This window comes from Sminthopsis crassicaudata, chromosome X (genome assembly GCF_048593235.1).
Source record: "Sminthopsis crassicaudata isolate SCR6 chromosome X, ASM4859323v1, whole genome shotgun sequence".
Classification (NCBI taxonomy): Eukaryota; Metazoa; Chordata; class Mammalia; order Dasyuromorphia; family Dasyuridae; genus Sminthopsis; species Sminthopsis crassicaudata.
Genome location: NC_133623.1, coordinates 56,564,870 through 56,582,333, shown reverse-complemented (window position 1 = coordinate 56,582,333; position 17,464 = coordinate 56,564,870). Strand labels below are relative to the sequence as shown.

General features: G+C 63.2%; 3 protein-coding genes across 10 annotated transcripts; 1 reads left to right on the top strand and 2 right to left on the bottom strand.

The window, feature by feature from the left end:
- Window positions 1-3,257: 3,257 nt before the first annotated feature.
- On the bottom strand, window positions 3,258-8,635 carry RINL (Ras and Rab interactor like). 7 transcript variants are annotated; one of them, XM_074277831.1, is made up of 12 exons: window positions 8,075-8,635; window positions 7,679-7,767; window positions 7,371-7,485; window positions 6,814-6,940; window positions 6,553-6,625; window positions 6,412-6,476; window positions 6,197-6,334; window positions 5,662-6,102; window positions 4,162-4,467; window positions 3,953-4,084; window positions 3,547-3,712; window positions 3,258-3,434 (listed from the first exon to the last, which is right to left on the bottom strand). In XM_074277831.1, the coding sequence occupies exons 1-12, from the start codon at window positions 8,633-8,635 to the stop codon at window positions 3,323-3,325; spliced, it is 2,325 nt and encodes a 774-aa protein (XP_074133932.1). In that variant the 3' UTR covers window positions 3,258-3,322. The 7 variants fall into 7 exon arrangements, with proteins under 7 accessions (XP_074133932.1, XP_074133933.1, XP_074133939.1 ...); XM_074277832.1 differs by having other exon boundaries at window positions 6,814-6,916; XM_074277838.1 differs by having other exon boundaries at window positions 8,050-8,120.
- On the bottom strand, window positions 8,509-14,042 carry SIRT2 (sirtuin 2). Of its 2 annotated transcripts, XM_074277851.1 has the most exons (16): window positions 13,574-14,042; window positions 13,040-13,086; window positions 12,606-12,654; window positions 12,398-12,514; window positions 12,214-12,255; window positions 12,001-12,107; window positions 11,794-11,850; window positions 11,553-11,621; window positions 11,042-11,171; window positions 10,869-10,928; window positions 10,309-10,364; window positions 9,848-9,924; window positions 9,695-9,746; window positions 9,429-9,496; window positions 9,195-9,261; window positions 8,509-9,112 (listed from the first exon to the last, which is right to left on the bottom strand). In XM_074277851.1, exons 1-16 carry the CDS (start codon window positions 13,587-13,589, stop codon window positions 8,966-8,968), a joined length of 1,161 nt encoding a protein of 386 aa, XP_074133952.1. In that variant the 5' UTR covers window positions 13,590-14,042; the 3' UTR covers window positions 8,509-8,965. The 2 variants fall into 2 exon arrangements, with proteins under 2 accessions (XP_074133952.1, XP_074133953.1); XM_074277852.1 differs by lacking the exon at window positions 13,040-13,086 and having other exon boundaries at window positions 13,574-13,729.
- On the top strand, window positions 14,009-17,456 carry NFKBIB (NFKB inhibitor beta). The gene is made up of 6 exons (XM_074277854.1): window positions 14,009-14,340; window positions 14,735-14,840; window positions 15,903-16,149; window positions 16,431-16,519; window positions 16,869-17,120; window positions 17,315-17,456. The coding sequence occupies exons 1-6, from the start codon at window positions 14,141-14,143 to the stop codon at window positions 17,354-17,356; spliced, it is 936 nt and encodes a 311-aa protein (XP_074133955.1). The 5' UTR covers window positions 14,009-14,140; the 3' UTR covers window positions 17,357-17,456.
- The last annotated feature ends 8 nt before the right edge of the window (window positions 17,457-17,464 follow it).

Genomic DNA, 17,464 nt, shown 5'->3' with positions numbered 1-17,464 from the left:
GTCTCTGTCTGCCCTCCTCTGCCTTTGGCTGCCTGTCTCTATGAAGCGCCTTCGTCTCGTGTTTCTGCTCGCCTCTGAAATCTCTGTCTCCTCTGGCTCTCCCTGAAGTCCCTCTGCTCCTGACCTGCCAGAGTTCCCCAAGATGTCTTCTCCATTTCTCTCCCAACTCTATCAATTGCCGTTCCTCACAATGGCTCTGGAATTAGCAGAGACCCCCACGCTGCACAGAAAGGCTTTGAGGCTGTAGCATTCGGCAATCACTATCTAGGTCTGTCCTCCCACTCCACACCTCAATAATAGGCATTCAATCAAATTCTCCATGAACCCTAATAGGGCCCTGGAAGAAGCCGAGCAGAGGCAGCCCCCCAGAAGAGAGGTGGGGGGAAGCTCCTGGACTTAAGAGCCCCCCCTTCCATGTCCATGGGATGCTCCTGGCAGAGAGGGGACCCAGGATTTGAAGTATGAAGCTCACCCTGTGAAGCTGGAGGAGATAGGGAGGGGGAGACTGCTGTTTCCATAAAAAACTTTAAATTGGCCCAAATAAATCATTTCCTCAGGACGTGGCCCCAGGAAAATCAAAGTGGAAAAAAAAAAATCTCAGGGATGGGATCACACAAGGAATGCCCTTGGATGGAAACCCTCTTGGAATCTCCATCTGCCCCACAAGTCATGAGCTTACATCATGCCTGGCAACAGCTGCCCCTCTAGTCAGGGGGAGGAGGGGTCCCGGACTCGGGGGCAGGTAGGTACCAATGTCCGCTTGTTCCTTCACCAGGAATGGTCTTGTATTCCTCCTGACCTACAATTCTACAGCAGAAGTCAGCCCTAGAAGTACGAGCAGCTCTCAAGAATGAGACTGTCGGGAGACAAGTCCAAGGATTCCAAAAAGGGGTGGGGGCGGGAGGCCGGGCAATGAGGGGAAGTGGACACATAGAGAGCTCGCGGACTACCTGGGATGTTTACAAACCATGTGCATCCATCTAGGATGGATGGATGAATGGATGGATGGATGGATGGATGGATGGATGGATGGATGGATGGGATAACTCAAAATGCCCTCAGAGGAATAAGTCACGTTGGGCCACAACCGAGAATTCACACAACTCTTCCCACGAATGCCTTCGCTCCCTAACACAAAAATCACATCTTCCTGACACCGACATTTTCCAGGTGATGCTAAGCAGGGACGCCAGAAGGATCTCAGAAAGGTCAAAATTACACACGGCCAAAAAAATGACAGATGCTTCTCAAATGAGGATGCGCCTAGCAGTGACGCAAAACCATTTCATTTCATCCAGAAAGTGTGGAAAGGGAAAAAAGAAGTGGGCTGATCCAATATCAAGGCTAAAAGCAGAGCAGAGGAACAGCTGGAGGCCTCTTAATGCAGAAGGACTGCAATGGAAGAATACCTCAAAGGACCAAGCTGACACATGACCTTTGTGCTTTTGCAGAGATTGCAGGATAAACATTGTTTGAAGTAAAATTGCAACATCTGCTGGTAATCAGCATACAAATGTATTTATGGTAAATATGCACAGATAGGACAAATTGTAAATAAAATTTTTAAAAAATGGAATCGATTTAACACAATCAATACCCTATCATAGTCCTTTGAGTGTTAAAAGACTGAGAAGAAGGCTTTTAGTGCTTTGGTGAAATCCCTCCAGAGGAATTTTAAGGGAGGACAGGGACAAGAATGAGGCAGGAGGAGGTCCTGCTGGATTGTGTGATCTCAGGGCCACTCAGGAAGTAGAGAAGAAAGAAGCCCAAGCAGGTAACGGGATGAATTGCAAAAAGCCCAATGACTGTGTGAGAACTGTCTAAAGATCCCTGTGGGAGCCAGAGCTGAGCATGGATGCGGGGGAGAACAAAAGGAAAATGACTAAAAAACCCAAGGGCGATGCAGGGACAAGAGGAAGGCCTAGGAAGGACGAGGACCATGGAGGGCAGGAGTCAGTGGAGACAGAGAAGGCTGCGTGATTCCGCATTAGACCTGCATTTGCAGTCCATTTTCTTTACTTGGGAGAAGGAGCCTTGGACTAAGAATAAAACAGCTGGGAGGTCTGACCTGGAAGAGCTAGAATCACCTGAGAAGATGCTCGATGTGGACTCCATGGGGACCAGCGAAGGGAGCTGACAGCCCCAGAGCCGGGGTGTCCCAGACGGCATGGAGGGGCCTGAAGGAAGGCGACGGGAGCCTCCCCAGCTCCCGGTTGGACCCCCAACCAGTCTGAGTTCAATTCCGGGCACTAGTTTTGAGGAGAAACAGTAATAAGTTGGGAGCATGACCAGGACGCTGAGGATGTGGATTGGGTCCTTGAAGGGATGCAGGATCAGAACCCGGGCCGGGGCGGCCTCCAGATGAATTGGTTGGTTAAAATTCTGGTGGGACAGATTCCCATTGGGAGGGCTGCTCCTGTGGTGGCCTGGAAGGCCTTTGCCCTCTTTTCTTTTCAATGACCTACAACTGTCAGTTGAAGGACATAGTGAGTGGGGAAAGGGAGGAGGTGGCTATCTGCCCAGAGAAGAGAAGGACAGACTGGGGGAGGCAGGAGAGGGCAGGAAGCAGCCTTCTAGGCTCTGAAGGCCTATCATGGGGGAAAGGAAGGACTTATTTTGCATCGTCCTAGAGGGCAGAAGACAAAAGAAAATGTCCGAATTATCAGTACTGTGGCAAAGTTGGATGGGCAGCCTGGAGAGGGGGTGAGTTCAGAGTTCAGAGTTCAGGGGGCTGCTTGGCTGGGGACATGGAGGAGAGAACACCATCATGAAAGGGGCTGGGAGAGTGACATCTGAGGTCCTCCTAGCTCTTAGCTTCACAATGGAGCCAGACAGGAGCTAGAGAAGGAGGCTTGAACATTAGAGGCTGACTGTGGGGAACGAGGTGCCTGAAGATACAGGAGGGGACGCAACCAAGGGGTGCGGAGGGGCTGACCAAGGGGGGAAGGCCCACTCTCATTAGCAATATGGGGATAAAAGAGGGGAGACAGAGACAGAGACAGGACAGAGAGAAAAGGAAGAGGAGGGAAGGAACAGAGACAGGACAGAGACACACCGAGACAAAAGAAGAGAAAGGAGGGGGAAGGAGACAGAGATAGGACAGAGACAGAGACAAAGAGAAGGGGGGGAGAGACAGACAGAGAAGGAAGGGAGCCTTCCCCCTGGAATACTCTTCTCAGGAACTCCCATATCTCCCCCAGCCCCTTCTTACAGCTCCCTAGTCCAGCCCAAAGGAGACACGGGAGAGAAAACAAAGATGAGTGTTCAAGTGCTCTTGTTTGGGGGAGGGGCAGGGGCCAGGGGGTCACTCCGATGTCCTGGGTCACAGGTCGCCGATGGCGAAGGAAGCAGCTGCCTCTGGCTGGCGGCTGGTCTCCACTCCGGCCTTGTCCTCCTCCAGACTGGCCCAGGGTTTCTCGAGTTGCTTGGAGGGGCTGGGTTGGGGGAAGGGGGGGCGTCAGCACGGGGCAGCGCGCTCCCCCAGAGTCCAGGTGGGTCCCGTCCTCGCGGCCCCAGTCCAGCTCTGGAGAGGCTGGTAGGAGTTACCTGGGCAGGGTGCGGCCCGAGGCGTGCAGCGTGCGGCGGCGCTGCCAAAGCCGGATGGAGGCCCGAGCCTCGTAGCTGAGGCTCCTCGGGGGCAGCCTGGCTGCTGCTGGCTGGAAGTGGGCGATGTGGTGAAGGGCCCCAAACCAGGAGGTCAGGTAATAGCCGGCTGCAGGGGGAGCCAGAGGGACCAGACTCGCCTCACCCATGAGCCGCACTCCCCCCTTGGCTGGCCGTTGAACCCCCCCCCCCCCAGCTCTGTGAGAAAGGCCTCTCACCCCCACAGGGAAGCCGCACCCCTTCCTCTACACCCTGGGAGGGCTGCGAGCCCAGCTGCGCTCTAAGGCCCCGTGACACGCCCCGACTGCAGGTGAGGCTCTGGGCGCCGAAGCCCCCGGCTGCCCCTTACTCTCCCCCAGCAGCTCCGCAGGGTCCAGGATTTCCATCAGGAACTCCACGTCCAGCTGGGTGGCCTCGATGTCCGGACTCCACAGAAGCTCCTCAGTCAGGGCCGGCAAGAAGTCGTCAGCCCCCAGGGGTTCTGCAGGGAGGGACGGCTGGGCTAGCGGAGAGCTGAGCCCCCCCCCCCCAGCCGCAACACCCTGCAGCCCCTCTTACCCTGGCCCCCCGTGCGGGCGAGACTGGAGTAGACGTCCCGGCAGATGGCCAGCAGGATGGACACCTTGCGCTGGGGGGTCTGGGTGGCGTGCAGGCGGGCCAGGCGGGCGTGGATGCGACGCCGGGTCGGGCTGGGTCCGGGGGCTTCTGGGTGGGGGGCCTCCCGCAGCACCCAGGCCCGCATCACCTCCTGGCGCCACTGCAGCTGCTGGAGATCTCGGGCCCGCAGGATCCGAAGCTTGGTCCACAGGGCGGGCTGCAGCGGCCTCAGGAGCACCCAGCACACAGCGGCCTCCACCATGGCTTCTGGGGGCGGGATGGGGACCTTGGGGCGCCGCCCGGCCTTCTCTGCCACGCCCGCCCCCTTTCATCTTCCCCATTAGTGTGAGCTCTTTGAGCACACCTTTAGTGCTTAGCACAGTGCCCAGCATGCAGCAGGAGCCTAATCAATGTCTATTCTCCGGGGGCCGTGGACACCCACTTTCTCCCCCCGTTCTCGGCTCCCTCGGTCCCCGATCTGGATCCTGAACCAGGACTTTCTCTCAGGGCCCGGGGAGACTCTCCACTGCATCTTTCATCCTGCAAGTTCTGCAGGAACCCCAGCTCAACTTGGCCGAAACCCAGCTTGTTACAGTTTCCTCCTCTTCCTTTTTTACAGGCGGCCACCGGGGGGAAGTGACTGGCCCAGAGGGCCCAGCATCGAAGGCCGGATTTGTGCTCTCTGCAGAGCTGGCACCCCCCCAAGAGCCCCTTTTTCTGCCATCCTTCCCAGCACCCAGGCTCCCCACGTCAGCCCCGTCCCCCTCAGCCACGTAGCCAGAACACCAGCGGCCGGGCAGAACTCGGCCCCTCCTCCCGGGGCCCCGGAACCGCGCTCCTCAATCCCAGCCTGCCCTGCTCGCCTCACGGGCGGCCTCTGCTCTCAGCCTCCTTCACCAGCCCACCCAGTTGCCAGAGGAGGGTCCGGTCCGACTCCCCAAACTGCTCATGACCCTCCCCCCCCCGTTGGGCCCCTAACGCCCGGAGCAAGCTGGCTCCCGGCTCCCCGTACAAGCTGCCGGTGCTCCTGGCCTCCCCGCCTGTCCTCCAGCTCCTTTGCACGCGGAGGACGTTCTTCATGCCCAGAAAGCTCTTTCTCACCTTCCACTCTCAGAATCTCCTTCAAACTCAGGTCAGACACCTTGTGCCCTCCTGGCTCCTCCCCTGCCGCCCTGCCGCCCCGCCTCAGCTTGTCCCTGTGTAGGGGGTTGGGGGCGGGGCACACGGGGCTGCCCCCAGAAAGTGGGAGCTCAGGGAAGGCAGGACCGTTTCACTGCTGCCTCTGCCTCCCAAGGGGCCCGTGACGGCCCGGCTCGCGGGCGAGGCTCCTCACGGGCTCCGACCGAAGGAGAGGAATGGTGGTGGAAAGTGGGGCGGGGGGGCAGCCGTGCTCAGGGCCCCGCTGGGCGCTCGTGCCCGCTGCCACAGTGCAGACACAGACGCACAGGCGCGGGCCCTTACCTAGCTCCTCATGGGGCCGGGTGCGTGGGGCCGTCCAGGCCCTGTGGGCAGCCTGGACCTCCGGGTCATCCACCAGGTGGTCCTTGAGGTCAGCGAGGAGGCGATGGACGTCCTGCAGCAGCTCGGTGGCCGGATCCCCAGCCTCGGGCCCACGGGGACCCCCCTGGGCTTCCCTGAGCCTGGCCTGGAGGGCGCGAAGCTGCTTGGCCACAAGGCTGCCCCGGGCCTGGGCCAGAGCCTGGACTCTGTAGTACACACCATCCGTGGGCTCCACGTCGTCCTCCCCTTCCTCCTCGGCCTCCTCAGCCTTCCTCAGCCTGTCCTCCACCAGCCCGTCCTCCCCTTCCTCCAGGCTGAGGAGGGACCGGACCTCAGGCTCAGACTCGGGACAGGGAGGGCTCTCTATCCAGGAGACCCGGTGGGAGCCCACAGGAGGAGGGGCTAGAGAGAGAGGGGAGCACTGTCTGAATCTTCCCTGACCCTGGCCTGGGCGGCCGTCCCGAGCTCCCGTCCCCCACCAGGCCCTTCCCCTTACCCAGGGAATCCCTCTGTGCGGTCTCTGGGTTTTGCTCCTCGACTTCCCAGGGCTCGTGGCACCTCAGGTACAGGGGGTTCACCACGGAGAGGGCCCCTCCGGTGGAGGTGATCCGGACCGTGCCGATCCGGAGCGGTTCTGGGGGGAGGAAGCTAGAGCTGAGGGGAGGGGGCCGGGCGTCCGGGCCGTGCCCTGCGGCTGCGGGGGAGACTTACCGGTCGCAGGGGCTCCAGGGCCCAGGGATGCGGGGGGAAGGAGCAGGGGCTGGGGCAGGATGTCCCTGGGGGAGGAGAAGAGGGTCACAAGGAGGGCTGGGCGAGGGCCGCCCCCGGGCTCCCTGACCACCTCCCCCCTACCTGCTGGTGGAGAGGAAGGCCAGCAGTTCGGGCAGGTCTGGGAAGCTGAGCCGGGAGCCTTGAAGGGTCACTCCTAGGGGCAATGGAGGGCAATTGGCCGGACCTGGGCCAAAGGCCTGGCCCTTCAGTCTGGGACGCATTCTGCTTCCTCCTCAGGGCGGGGGGTGAGGGTGGGGGTGGGGAGGGTCCCGGGTATGGGGAGCCCTCCTTCGTGGCAGGGGCTGGGCCGGGGGTCCAGAGGCGTGGAGATGGGCTCCTCACCCGCAGAGCTCTCCAGAATCCGAAAGGTTCCCAGGGCCTCGGGGTGGGGGGCCGTACTCATGGTCAGGGCCAGGCTCAGGCCGAAGCCGGTGACGAGGAAACTCTGGAGGATCACAGGGAGGAAAGGCTGGAGGGAAGAGGAGCCATTCTGGCCGGGGGAGGCTCGGGGGTCCGGGGAGGTCCCTCCAGCATGCCCCCCAGCACACTCACTCACCCCAGGGGTCCCCCAGCACACTCACTCATTCCAGGGGGTCCCCCAGCACACTCACCCTGGGGAGTCCCCCAGCACACTCACTCACCCCAGGGGGTCCCCCAGCACACTCACTCACCCCCGGGGGTCCCCCCCCTGCACACTCACCCCGGGGGGTCCCCCAGCACATTCACCCCCAGGGGTCCCCCAGCACACTCACCCCGGGGGGTCCCCCAGCACACTCACTCACCCCAGGGGGTCCCCCCCCTGCACACTCACCCCGGGGGGTCCCCCAGCACACTCACTCACCCCAGGGGTCCCCCCCCCGCACACTCACCCCAGGGGGTCCCCCAGCACACTCACTCACCCCAGGGGGCTGCAGGGCCAGGATGTCGAGAGCGCTCCGGGCGTCCAGGTCGGGGATGTGCCACAGACCCCGCGTCCTCATCAGGCGGAGCGTCAGCTCCGTCAGCTCCGGGAGCCTGGAGCATCATGGGGGGCTCTCAGCCGCACTAGGCCGGAGGGGCGGCAGGAAGCGGGCGGGGGGCTAGGACTGGGGGAGTTGAGTGCAGGGTCTCCTCTCAGAGAAGTGTATGGGGGTCAGAGTGAGGGTAACGGGTCCGGTGAGGAACAGGTTGGAAAAGGAAATAAGGGGGCAGCCCCCCGCCCCCTCACCTCTCCCCCTCCCGAGGACGGCTGGCTCCCGAATCCTCGGCCGACTGCATCGTCCGGTGCCGGGGGAATCCGAGGCCCACCTCTTGGACCTGGGCAGAGGTGCGGGGTCATGGGGATGAGGAGCCCGTCTCTCCATGATGGACCCTCCCCCAACCTCAGGACAGGGCCAGACAGGGAGGGGGGAGGGCGGGGGGGTCTGCAGCAGGCTCAAGGAGCTCCCCGGGCAGAGGTGGCAGGGGCTGGGCCATGGTCCCCCCCCGGTCCCAGTGGAGGAGTAGAGAAGGCAGGCGCTCGGCTGCCTGGGTCCCCAGGGAGGGGGTAGGCTGGACACCGGGGCCCCAAGGGAGACAGAGACAGAGGAAGCCAGGCACCTGGGCTCCCAAGGGACCAGACTACCTGTTCTTCATGGGGAGGGTGCCAGAGCAACAGGAAGTCATTACTCCCCTGACAGGAACCCAGCCAGGCCCAGCGGAAGGGGGGGCTGGGAGGGGGAGGGGCCTGCAGCGGGAGCGGCCACCTCCGAAACTTCCTCTCCTCCTTCTTGGGGAGTCCCATCTGGCCCCCCGGCTTGGGGGATTGGGGTCCCCAGGACCCCTTGGATCTCAGTCTGACACATGACGAATCCAAGTGTCCCCCTTGGCCCCCCCATTTCCTGAAGTTCCGGAGCCCTGCGGCTTCCTCCAGGTGCCCGAGGATGAAAGTCCCCTGCCCTCTAACCCACTTCCCTCCCGCCGCCCCGAGGCTGCTCTTGGGCAATGGGCCCCCCAGAGGCCCGGCTCCTGACCCCCAAGACCTAGCGGGGCCCTCTAGAGACACACACGGTTGGGAAGTGGATCCCATTCTCGGCTTTATTTCGCTCCAGTCACAGACACGTTCCCCACGTCCCCCCCTCGGCTTCCCACCTCTTTCAATGTCCAAGGGAGGGCAGGGTGGGGTGGACTCGGGGCTCAGCCTCATCTCCCAGGGTCGGGCTAACTGTTAGGGGGACGCTGAGGGCAGAGCCGGCGTCCCGGGGCGGGGAGATGTCGGGGTCCCGGTCCCTGACGCCCCGAGGAGCGGGGCCCAGGGAAGGGTTAGAGGCCGGGGGATGTTCGGGTCCCAGACTCTTTGCTGAGAAGCTGGACCCCAAGGGCAGTTAGAGTTAGAGCTCGGCGGGGGAAGGTTAGGCGCCGGGGGAGCCGTGTCCCTGGGGAGCAGGGAGGGCCCCGGGAGGGTTAGAGCTGAGGGCAGTGTTTGTTCCCTCGGGAGCGGCCCCGGGGGAGGGGCCCTGGCCTCGGGCCCCCCATATCACTGGGGCTTCTGGGCTTCCTCAGCCTTGGCGGGTTCCTTGCCAGCCTGGGCGGCCTTGGCCTGGGCGGCGAGGGGGTGCAGGCTGGTCCCGGCCTGCGCCTCGATGGCCGCGTGCTCCTTCTTCACCAGCTCCTCCAGCTCTTTCTGGGGGCACAGAGGGGGGTCTCAGCCACAGATGCCACCGCGGTCCAGGCCGGAGACCCAGAGCCCACGCCCCAAAGCATACCTTCCATCCCAGGAGGTCGGCCAAGGCTAGACAGCCCTCGTCGCAGTCCCCAAGCCAGGCCACATCCCTGGGGGAGGAAAGCAGCAGGACTGCAGAGCCGCCCCTCCCCTGTCAGTCGAGGCCGGCCCCCCCAGCCCCAGCCTGCACCACCCCCAGCCCGCCCCCCAAGCCCCAGCCCCACCTCTGCCCCCCCAGTCCCGGCCCCCCTCCCCCCAGCCCCCCCAGTCTCCTCACCTGTAGGCTTTGTCTGAGTCGAAGTCCATGCCTCCCCCCATACCCATGAGCCCCAAGAAGGGGTCCCGCTGTAGGAAGAGAGGCAATCAGAAAGCAGCAGCACAGAGGAGGCTTAACCAGTGGGCAGGGCTGGCCGGGGGGGGCCCCAAGAGGACAAGGACTCAGAGGCCCCCAGAGGGTCAGACTCCCCCGTCGCCATCTGAGGGGCCATCTCCCTTAAATGTGCCGGGGCCCTGCAGGCCGAGGCACCCCAAGAGCGCACTCACCTGTCCGGTCTTCTCCTTATTGATGAGGAGGCGAGGGGTGACAAGTGGGGCCCTGGGGCGGGGGATGGACAGACAAGAGATGAGGTGCCCTTCCTCCCTTGGGCTCCCCCCCCCAGCGCCCCCGGCCCCGTGTCCCCTCCCCCACGCTCATACTTGCTAATGAGGGAGGCAAAGGGCTGCACTTGGAGCGAAGTGCCCATGATGATGAGCAGATCCACCTTCTGGAAATCCTGGGGAGCAGAGGGGGGGCCACTGTGTTCACCCGCCCCGTCTCCCCTCTCACAGGGGTCAGCCGGAGCTGAGGGATCTAGCCCAGAGCCCCATGCCCTGTCCGGGCTGGCGTTCAAGGCCTTCTGCCCAGCACAGACCCCCTCCCCCCACATTCCAGGCCTCGGCTCAAGTGGTCCCCCTTCCCAGAATGCCCTGCAACCCCCCCTGCCTTTCCTATCCCAATCCCTGGGGCCCCCCATCACTGTCCACACTGGTCCGAGGCTCCCTCCCAGCACCGCCACCAGGGGGAGCCCCAAGGCCACTCAAGAGCCGTCCTGGGAAGCCCCCCCCACCAAGCTTCTAAGGACCTGGAGGGATTGGGGGAGCAGAGATGGACCACCTACCGACTGCATGGAGGAGAAAAAGCGCGCTGGGAGAGTCTCTCCAAAGAAGACAATGTCTGGGGAGAGAGGCAGAGACAGAGAGACAGAGACAGACACAGAGACAGAGACAAAGACAGAGAGAGAGAGAGACAGACACACAGAGAGACAGACACAAAGACAGAGAGACAGACACAAAGACAGAGAGACAGACACAAAGACAGAGAGACAGACACAAAGACAGAGAGACAGACACAAAGACAGAGAGACAGACACAAAGACAGAGAGACAGACACAAAGACAGAGAGACAGACACAAAGACAGACAGGGACACAGAGAGACAGACAGAGACAAAGACACAGAGACAGAGAGACAGACACAAAGACAGACAGAGACACAGAGACAGAGATGCTCAGACGGGGGAGACAGACCAGGGGCCTGCTGCCGTGGGGCCAGGAGAGCGGAGGATGGCGTCCAGCTGTCCTGGGCCCGAGCAGCCCGGGGCCCTCCAGCTCGGTCTGGGGAACATCCCTGTGGCCCAAGCCCTCTGGGCCCTCTGGGCCCCTCCCCCTCCCAGGGCTCACCTGGCTTCACCAGACTCTGGCATTTGTCACACTTGGGAGTGGTCTCTGAGAAGATCTTCTCTGGGGGGAGAACAGGAGGTAAGGGATGGCGGGTTGGGGGAGGGGCCTAGCTGGCTCCCTCCGGTCCCCAGGTCGCGGGCGACCCGAGGCCCAACCCCCTCCCCCGGGCTCACCTTTCATCCAGCCCAGGTCATACTCCTTCTGGCAGTGAGAGCTGACACAGTGAGAGGTGTAGAAAGTCCCGTGGGCCTCGACCAGATCTTCGGGCTCCAGCCCGGCCACGCGCTCCAGCGTGTCGATGTTCTGGGGGGCGGGGAGGAAGCGGACAGTCAGGGCGCCTCCCCCCGCACCCCAGACCCCTGAGGGGGCGCCTCCGAACACAGAACCCTGCGCACTTGCGCCAGGACGTGACCCAGCTACCCAGAGGCAACGACTGTTAGTCATCTACAGAAACTTAATTAAATGGAAAGAAGGGAAATCTGAGGGGTATAAGGAAGGACCCTGAGTTGTCAGTTTAATGTTTTTGTGCAAAAGTGCAAAGAAAAAACCAATCACGTGACGCCCAGGGGCATGGGGAGGCGCCTGCACCTCTGGGGACAGACCTTTGCTCCTGAGCCTCGGGCCGCCCGCTGGGCGACGGGTGCCCGAGTGGCCCGAGCGCTGCCCGGCAGGGCACCCCCTCACCTGGGTGTAGCAGCGAAGCAGCAGCCCCTTCTCCTTGAGCATGCGGATGAAGTAATGGCAGACTGTGGGCTGTGGGGGTGGGGAAGGGATACACAGGCTGTTCATTGATGGGATTTCTACAGCCTCCACACTCCCAGTTCCTCCCCTCCCCCCCAGCTCTGACTATCCCACTATCTCAGGCTCTTCCTTTTCAGGAGTGGGGGGAGGACCCCCCCATTCCCTCTCCCCTGATTAGGCTCACCTTAAATTGCCCTGGGTACAGCTCCCGGGCCAGAGCAAAGAAAGGCTCAGGGTGTTTCTGCGAGAAAAGACAAAACCCTAAGTAAACCTTCCCCCCAGAGGGGGACGAGGCGAGGGGGGCTTCTCACCCTTACCCGGCAGCACCAGATCGAGGGGTCCCACCGATGGCGGAGCGCAGGGCCGGGAGACCCCAGGGTGAGCACGGTACCTTAAAGTAGCTGATCTCAAAGATGGCTTCGGGGTACGGGAGGTTGTACTTCTCTAAGTTGGCGTAAAGGCCGGTGGACGGGGAGCGGAAGTCAGGGATGCCAGCCGCTGGGGAAAGGGGGCATGGCGTCATTGGGGGGGTCATCCCAGCCCCAAACTCAGCTCCTCCGCCCTCCCCCCACCCAGGGTAAGGTCTGAGGGAGTGGCCACTCACATGTGGAGATCCCGGCCCCCACCATGCAGATGATGTTCTGACCTGGAAGAGAAACAAGGTGGGCAGAGCAGGGCGTGGGGCTCGCCCTGCCATGGGGGGGCCCCCTCGGGGGTGGGGGGGAGGGGCGCCGTCCCTCGGCCGGACAAGCCCAGCTGGCCAGAGGAGGGAGACAAGCGGGACTCACAGCGGTCACTCTGGATGAACTTGGTCACCCCTTCCAAGGAAAGTTCCTCCAACACCTTCTCCCGCTTGCCACCGCCCAGGCCCAGGGTCCGCGAGAAGAGATTGCGAAGGAAGTCCACTGAGGAGCAGAGCACGGCGGTCACTCGGGGCGGGGGGCGCCCAGACCCCCCTCCCAGGCTCCGCTCCTCCCCGCCCCTCCCCCAACTCACTCTCGGTCTCCCCGGAGGAAGCTCCGCTCTCAGTTTCTGAGTCTGAGTCCTGGGTGGGAGAAAATGAGGACAGTGGGGAGGGTCAGCGGGGCGGGGGAATGTCACTGCAGAAGGGCTGGGAAAGCAGGGTCAAAGGGAGCCGGGTCAGAGGCAAGGCGAGCCATAGGAGCCGAGAACAGAAGGGTCAGTTTGGGGACAGGTCAAAGCGGGGGAGGGGCCTCGGAGTGGGGGCAGAAGGAGCGGGATGAACGCTCCTGGGGGTCTGGGACACTGGGAGACCCACTCCCGTGGGAGAGCAGGGGAGCAGGCGGGGGAGGCGCAGATCCTCTAAGGGCCAATCACAGACCTCCTCTCCCTCCCCCGGCAGCCAATCACAGGCCTCACCCCCTCCCCGGCGAGCCAATCACGGACCTCCAAGGGCACCCCTTTCTCACCTGAGCATCCGGCGCCTTCCCTGCCTCGTCCAGGGGGGGACCGGGGGCTAGCGAACGGGGTGGGGAGACAGCGTTACATTGGAGGGGGGTGGGAGGCTGTTAGCGAGGGGGCGGTGGCGGGTGCTAAAGCAGGGGGGCCCCAGCTGGTTACAGGAAGGGGTGCAGGAGGGCTTTAGTAACCACAGGGCCCTTAGCAACCAGGTACCCGGCCACCCGGAGATCCCGGGCCTTAGCAACAGATTCACTCCACCATCCACCGCTTAACAACCTGCCCCCCCAACCCCCCCGCCCCGAATCTGGGCTCTTTCCCTGTACGCCCCAGGAATTAAGATGTTCTCCAAACCCCCCAATTGAGCTCCCATCCAGCCTCGGCCGGCGCTGCGGAGACCCGGCCCCGCACCCCCCCTCCCCTCCGCCAGACTCCCCTCCCCCCCTGCTCCCACGCGGTGGTTTCCGGGCCGCCAGTCTCCAGAGCAGTTCGCCCCGGGGGCCTCGTCGCGTGCCCGGGCCCCCAGCCCACCGACCCCGACTCACGGTCCGCCTCGGCCATGGGCCCGGGCCCGGGGAAGGGCTCAGCAGCGTGGGGGGAGGGTAAGGGCCCTCGGAGCTGTCACGGACTGCTCCGGCCCGTGACGGAGCTGGACACGGGCGGGGGCGGGGGCGGGCAGTCTACGGACTATAATTCCCAGAAGGGCATGCGGCCATCGCGGGAATCCCACAATGCCCCGCGCCTTCGTCCCGCCCTGTTGAAGGCAAGCATGGCCCTAGATGGACCGGGAAACCACGATTCCCGGCGTCCCTGGCGCTGGAAACCATCTTGGTAAAAGTGACACTGGAGGCGGAGACGCGGGCCAAGCAGATCCAATGCATCTTCCCGATTGGACAACTTGGGGCGAGGGGCGGAGCCCCGCCGGGAATGTCGCGAGATCTTATTGGCGGCCGTCTCGGGAAGGGGCGGGGCGGCCCTCCGCGATTGGTCGCAGAGCCGAGCGAGTTGGGGTGCAGGGGGAATTCCCCGGGTCCTCGGAATCCCCGGGCCGGTGGCTGTGACGAGCCTGGATGGGCCGCTGGGGCCCGGGAGCGGAGGGCTCTGCGTAGGCCATGGCGGCCCCGGCGGGGCCCATGAAGTCCGGGGACGGCGGGCTCGCGGACGAGTGGTGCGACAGCGGGCTGGGGTCTCTGGGGCCCGATGCCATCGGGCCCCCAGCGGATGGGCCCGGGGACAAGGCGGACGGGGACGAGGAGGAGCCGGCGAGCTGGGCGCCCGAGGTGTTCGGTTACGTGACGGAGGACGGGGACACGTAAGGGGCCGGCTGCAGCCCCCTGCCCGTGACCTGGGCGCCACTGCCTTCCCCCCCCCCCCCCCCCCCCGCTGACCCCTGACCTCTGTCTGACCCCGGCCCCCTGGTGGGGGGTGGGAATCCGCGCCTCTCAGGAGAGGAAGGGAGGAGAGGCAGGGTAGGAGGCTGCCCCATGTGGGCTCCCCTCTCCCGGGGGCTTCAGGCAGGGTCACCGAGGGGAGCCCGGCTTGTTAAGATTGGATTAGCTCTGTCAGTTCTGAAAGTCTGTCCCTTCCCAAACCTCCTGACCCCTGACCTCTCTCCTTTTCACATCAGGGAGCAGGATTTTCTGCCCCCAGGCAGGCTCTGGCCTCAGAGGTAACCCCTGACCCCCCTCTGTCCCCTGACCCTGCAGGGCCTTGCACTTGGCAGTGATTCACCAGCACGAGGCCTTCCTGGATTTCCTGCTTCATTTCACAGCAGGGACAGAGTACCTGGATCTCCAGAACGACCTAGGCCAGGTGAGGTCCTGGGCCAGGAGAGGTCTTAGGCCAGGTGAGGTCTTAGGCCAGGAGAGGTCTTAGGCCAGGTGAGGTCCTGGGCCAGGAGAGGTCTTAGGCCAGGTGAGGTCTTAGGCCAGGAGAGGTTCTAGGCCAGGAGAGGTGCTAGGCCAGGAGAGGTCTTAGGCCAGGTGAGGTCTTAGGCCAGGAGAGGTCTTAGGCCAGGAGAGGTGCTAGGCCAGGAGAAGTCTTAGGCCAAGAGAGGTTCTAGGCCAGGAGAGGTCTTAGGCCAGGTGAGGTTCTAGGCCAGGAGAGGTGCTAGGCCAGGAGAGGTCTTAGGCCAGGAGAGGTTCTAGGCCAGAAGAGGTCTTAGGCCAGGTGAGGTTCTAGGCCAGGAGAGGTGCTAGGCCAGGAGAGGTCTTAGGCCAGGAGAGGTTCTAGGCCAGGAGAGGTGCTAGGCCAGGAGAGGTCTTAGGCCAGGAGAGGTGCTAGGCCAGGAGAGGTCTTAGGCCAGGAGAGGTTCTAGGCCAGGAGAGGTGCTAGGCCAGGAGAGGTGCTAGGCCAGGAGAGGTCTTAGGCCAGGAGAGGTTCTAGGCCAGGAGAGGTGCTAGGCCAGGAGAGGTGCTAGGCCAGGAGAGGTCTTAGGCCAGGAGAGGTTCTAGGCCAGGAGAGGTGCTAGGCCAGGAGAGGTCTTAGGCCAGGAGAGGTGCTAGGCCAGGAGAGGTCTTAGGCCAGGAGAGGTTCTAGGCCAGGAGAGGTGCTAGGCCAGGAGAGGTGCTAGGCCAGGAGAGGTCTTAGGCCAGGAGAGGTTCTAGGCCAGGAGAGGTGCTAGGCCAGGAGAGGTGCTAGGCCAGGAGAGGTCTTAGGCCAGGAGAGGTTCTAGGCCAGGAGAGGTCTTAGGCCAGGAGAGGTCTTAGGCCAGGAGAGGTGCTAGGCCAGGAGAGGTGCTAGGCCAGGAGAGGTCTTAGGCCAGGAGAGGTACTGGGCCAGGTGACTGGGTCCTGGCCAGGCTGAGGGCAGGAGATGGGAGCCGGTGGTCGGCCTGCACCACCGCTAAAACTGACGGCCTCCATGTGCTCATAGACAGCTCTGCACATTGCGGCCATCCTGGGGGAAGCGGCCATCACTCGGAAGCTTCGGGCCGCGGGGGCCGGGCTCTGCGTGCCCGAGCGGGGGGGACACACGCCCCTGCACTTGGCCTGCCGGGCGGGGGCTCATGCCTGTGCCCGAGCCCTTTTGGGGCCCCCTGAGGGCCTATCGGCCAACGGAGAAGAAGAGGAGGAGGACGAGTCTGAGAGACTGGACCAGCTAGAGCGGGCCAACTACCAGGGTACGTCCCCAACCCAGGCGCCCCTTCCTCGAAGCTGATGCCACAGTCCTTGGGCCCCAGACCCCTCCCACCCACCCCTGGAAGTTGGGGGGCTTCTGGTCCCTTCACATGTGAGACCACAGGGTGGGGAGGGACTGCCCTGGAGGCACCCACTCAGGAGACGTCTAGGCCACATGGGAGTTTAGTCCAAATCCCCACTGATTCTCCTACCCCGCTTTGCCTTCAGTGCTTCCCAGCTGCCTTCTAAACCCTCCCGTCTGTTTCCCTAAAACCACCTCCAGGCCATACCCCGCTGCACGTGGCCGTGATCCACAAGGACCCCGAGATGGTGCAGCTGCTCCGGGAAGCAGGGGCCGATCTTAACAAGCCAGTAAGAACATGGAGCCCCCTGCCCCGCGGCCTGCCCTGGACCCTCCTCTGTTCTCCACGCTCTTGTTCCCCTCCTTCCCCTTGGGTCCGGGGTACTGGCGGTGGCCACAGTGGGCACAGGGGCCTCCCTCAGGCCACATTAGTTTGAAATACAAGGTGGCTCAGGTGTGAAGATCCCAGGCTTGGCCTCAAGGCAGCGACTTGGGCAGTGGGGACAGGGGGAGGCCGGGAAGGGAGGCAGGAGGAAGGATGGCTTCCAGAAGGCCGGCCCGTGGGCCCTGGGCGGTGGGGAAGGGCTCAAGACCAGGAGGTACTCCTTTCTCCTTGCCTCCTCCCCCCTCCTCCATTAGGAGCCCACATGTGGGCGGAGTCCCCTACACCTGGCCGTGGAGGCAGAGGCAGCAGAGGTCCTGGAGCTGCTCTTGGTGGGCGGTGCAGACCCCAAGGCCCGCATGTACGGAGGCCGTACCCCACTGGGAAGTGCCACGCTCCGGGCAGACCCCCTCCTCGCCCGCCTCCTGCGTGCTCACGGGGCCCCGGAGCCCGAGTCGGGAGACGAGGAAGACTCCAGCCCCAGAGGCAGTGACAGTGACGATGAAGGGGTGAGTGACCCGGGGGCTGGGGCACGGGGGGACACTTGCATGATGGGGTGGAGAGAGCGCATGGTGGGTGCATTTGGGGCTAGGACAACTCATGGTTCTGCAGGGGAGACTGGGGGGGTGGGGCTGGGGGAGGGAGGGTACGATAATCGAGCCCCTGATGATGGAGATCAAGAACTGTCCCCGTGATCCCCTAGGATGAGTATGATGACATCGTGGTCCACGCAAGCAGAAGCTGAAATGGGCGCCCCTCCCTCACCTGCCAGCCTTTCTCCTAGCCAAGTTCTTTCTTTTTTAATGTAGAAAAGCCTTAATTTCAATAAAACCCTGGTTCTTCTCCTGGAGTG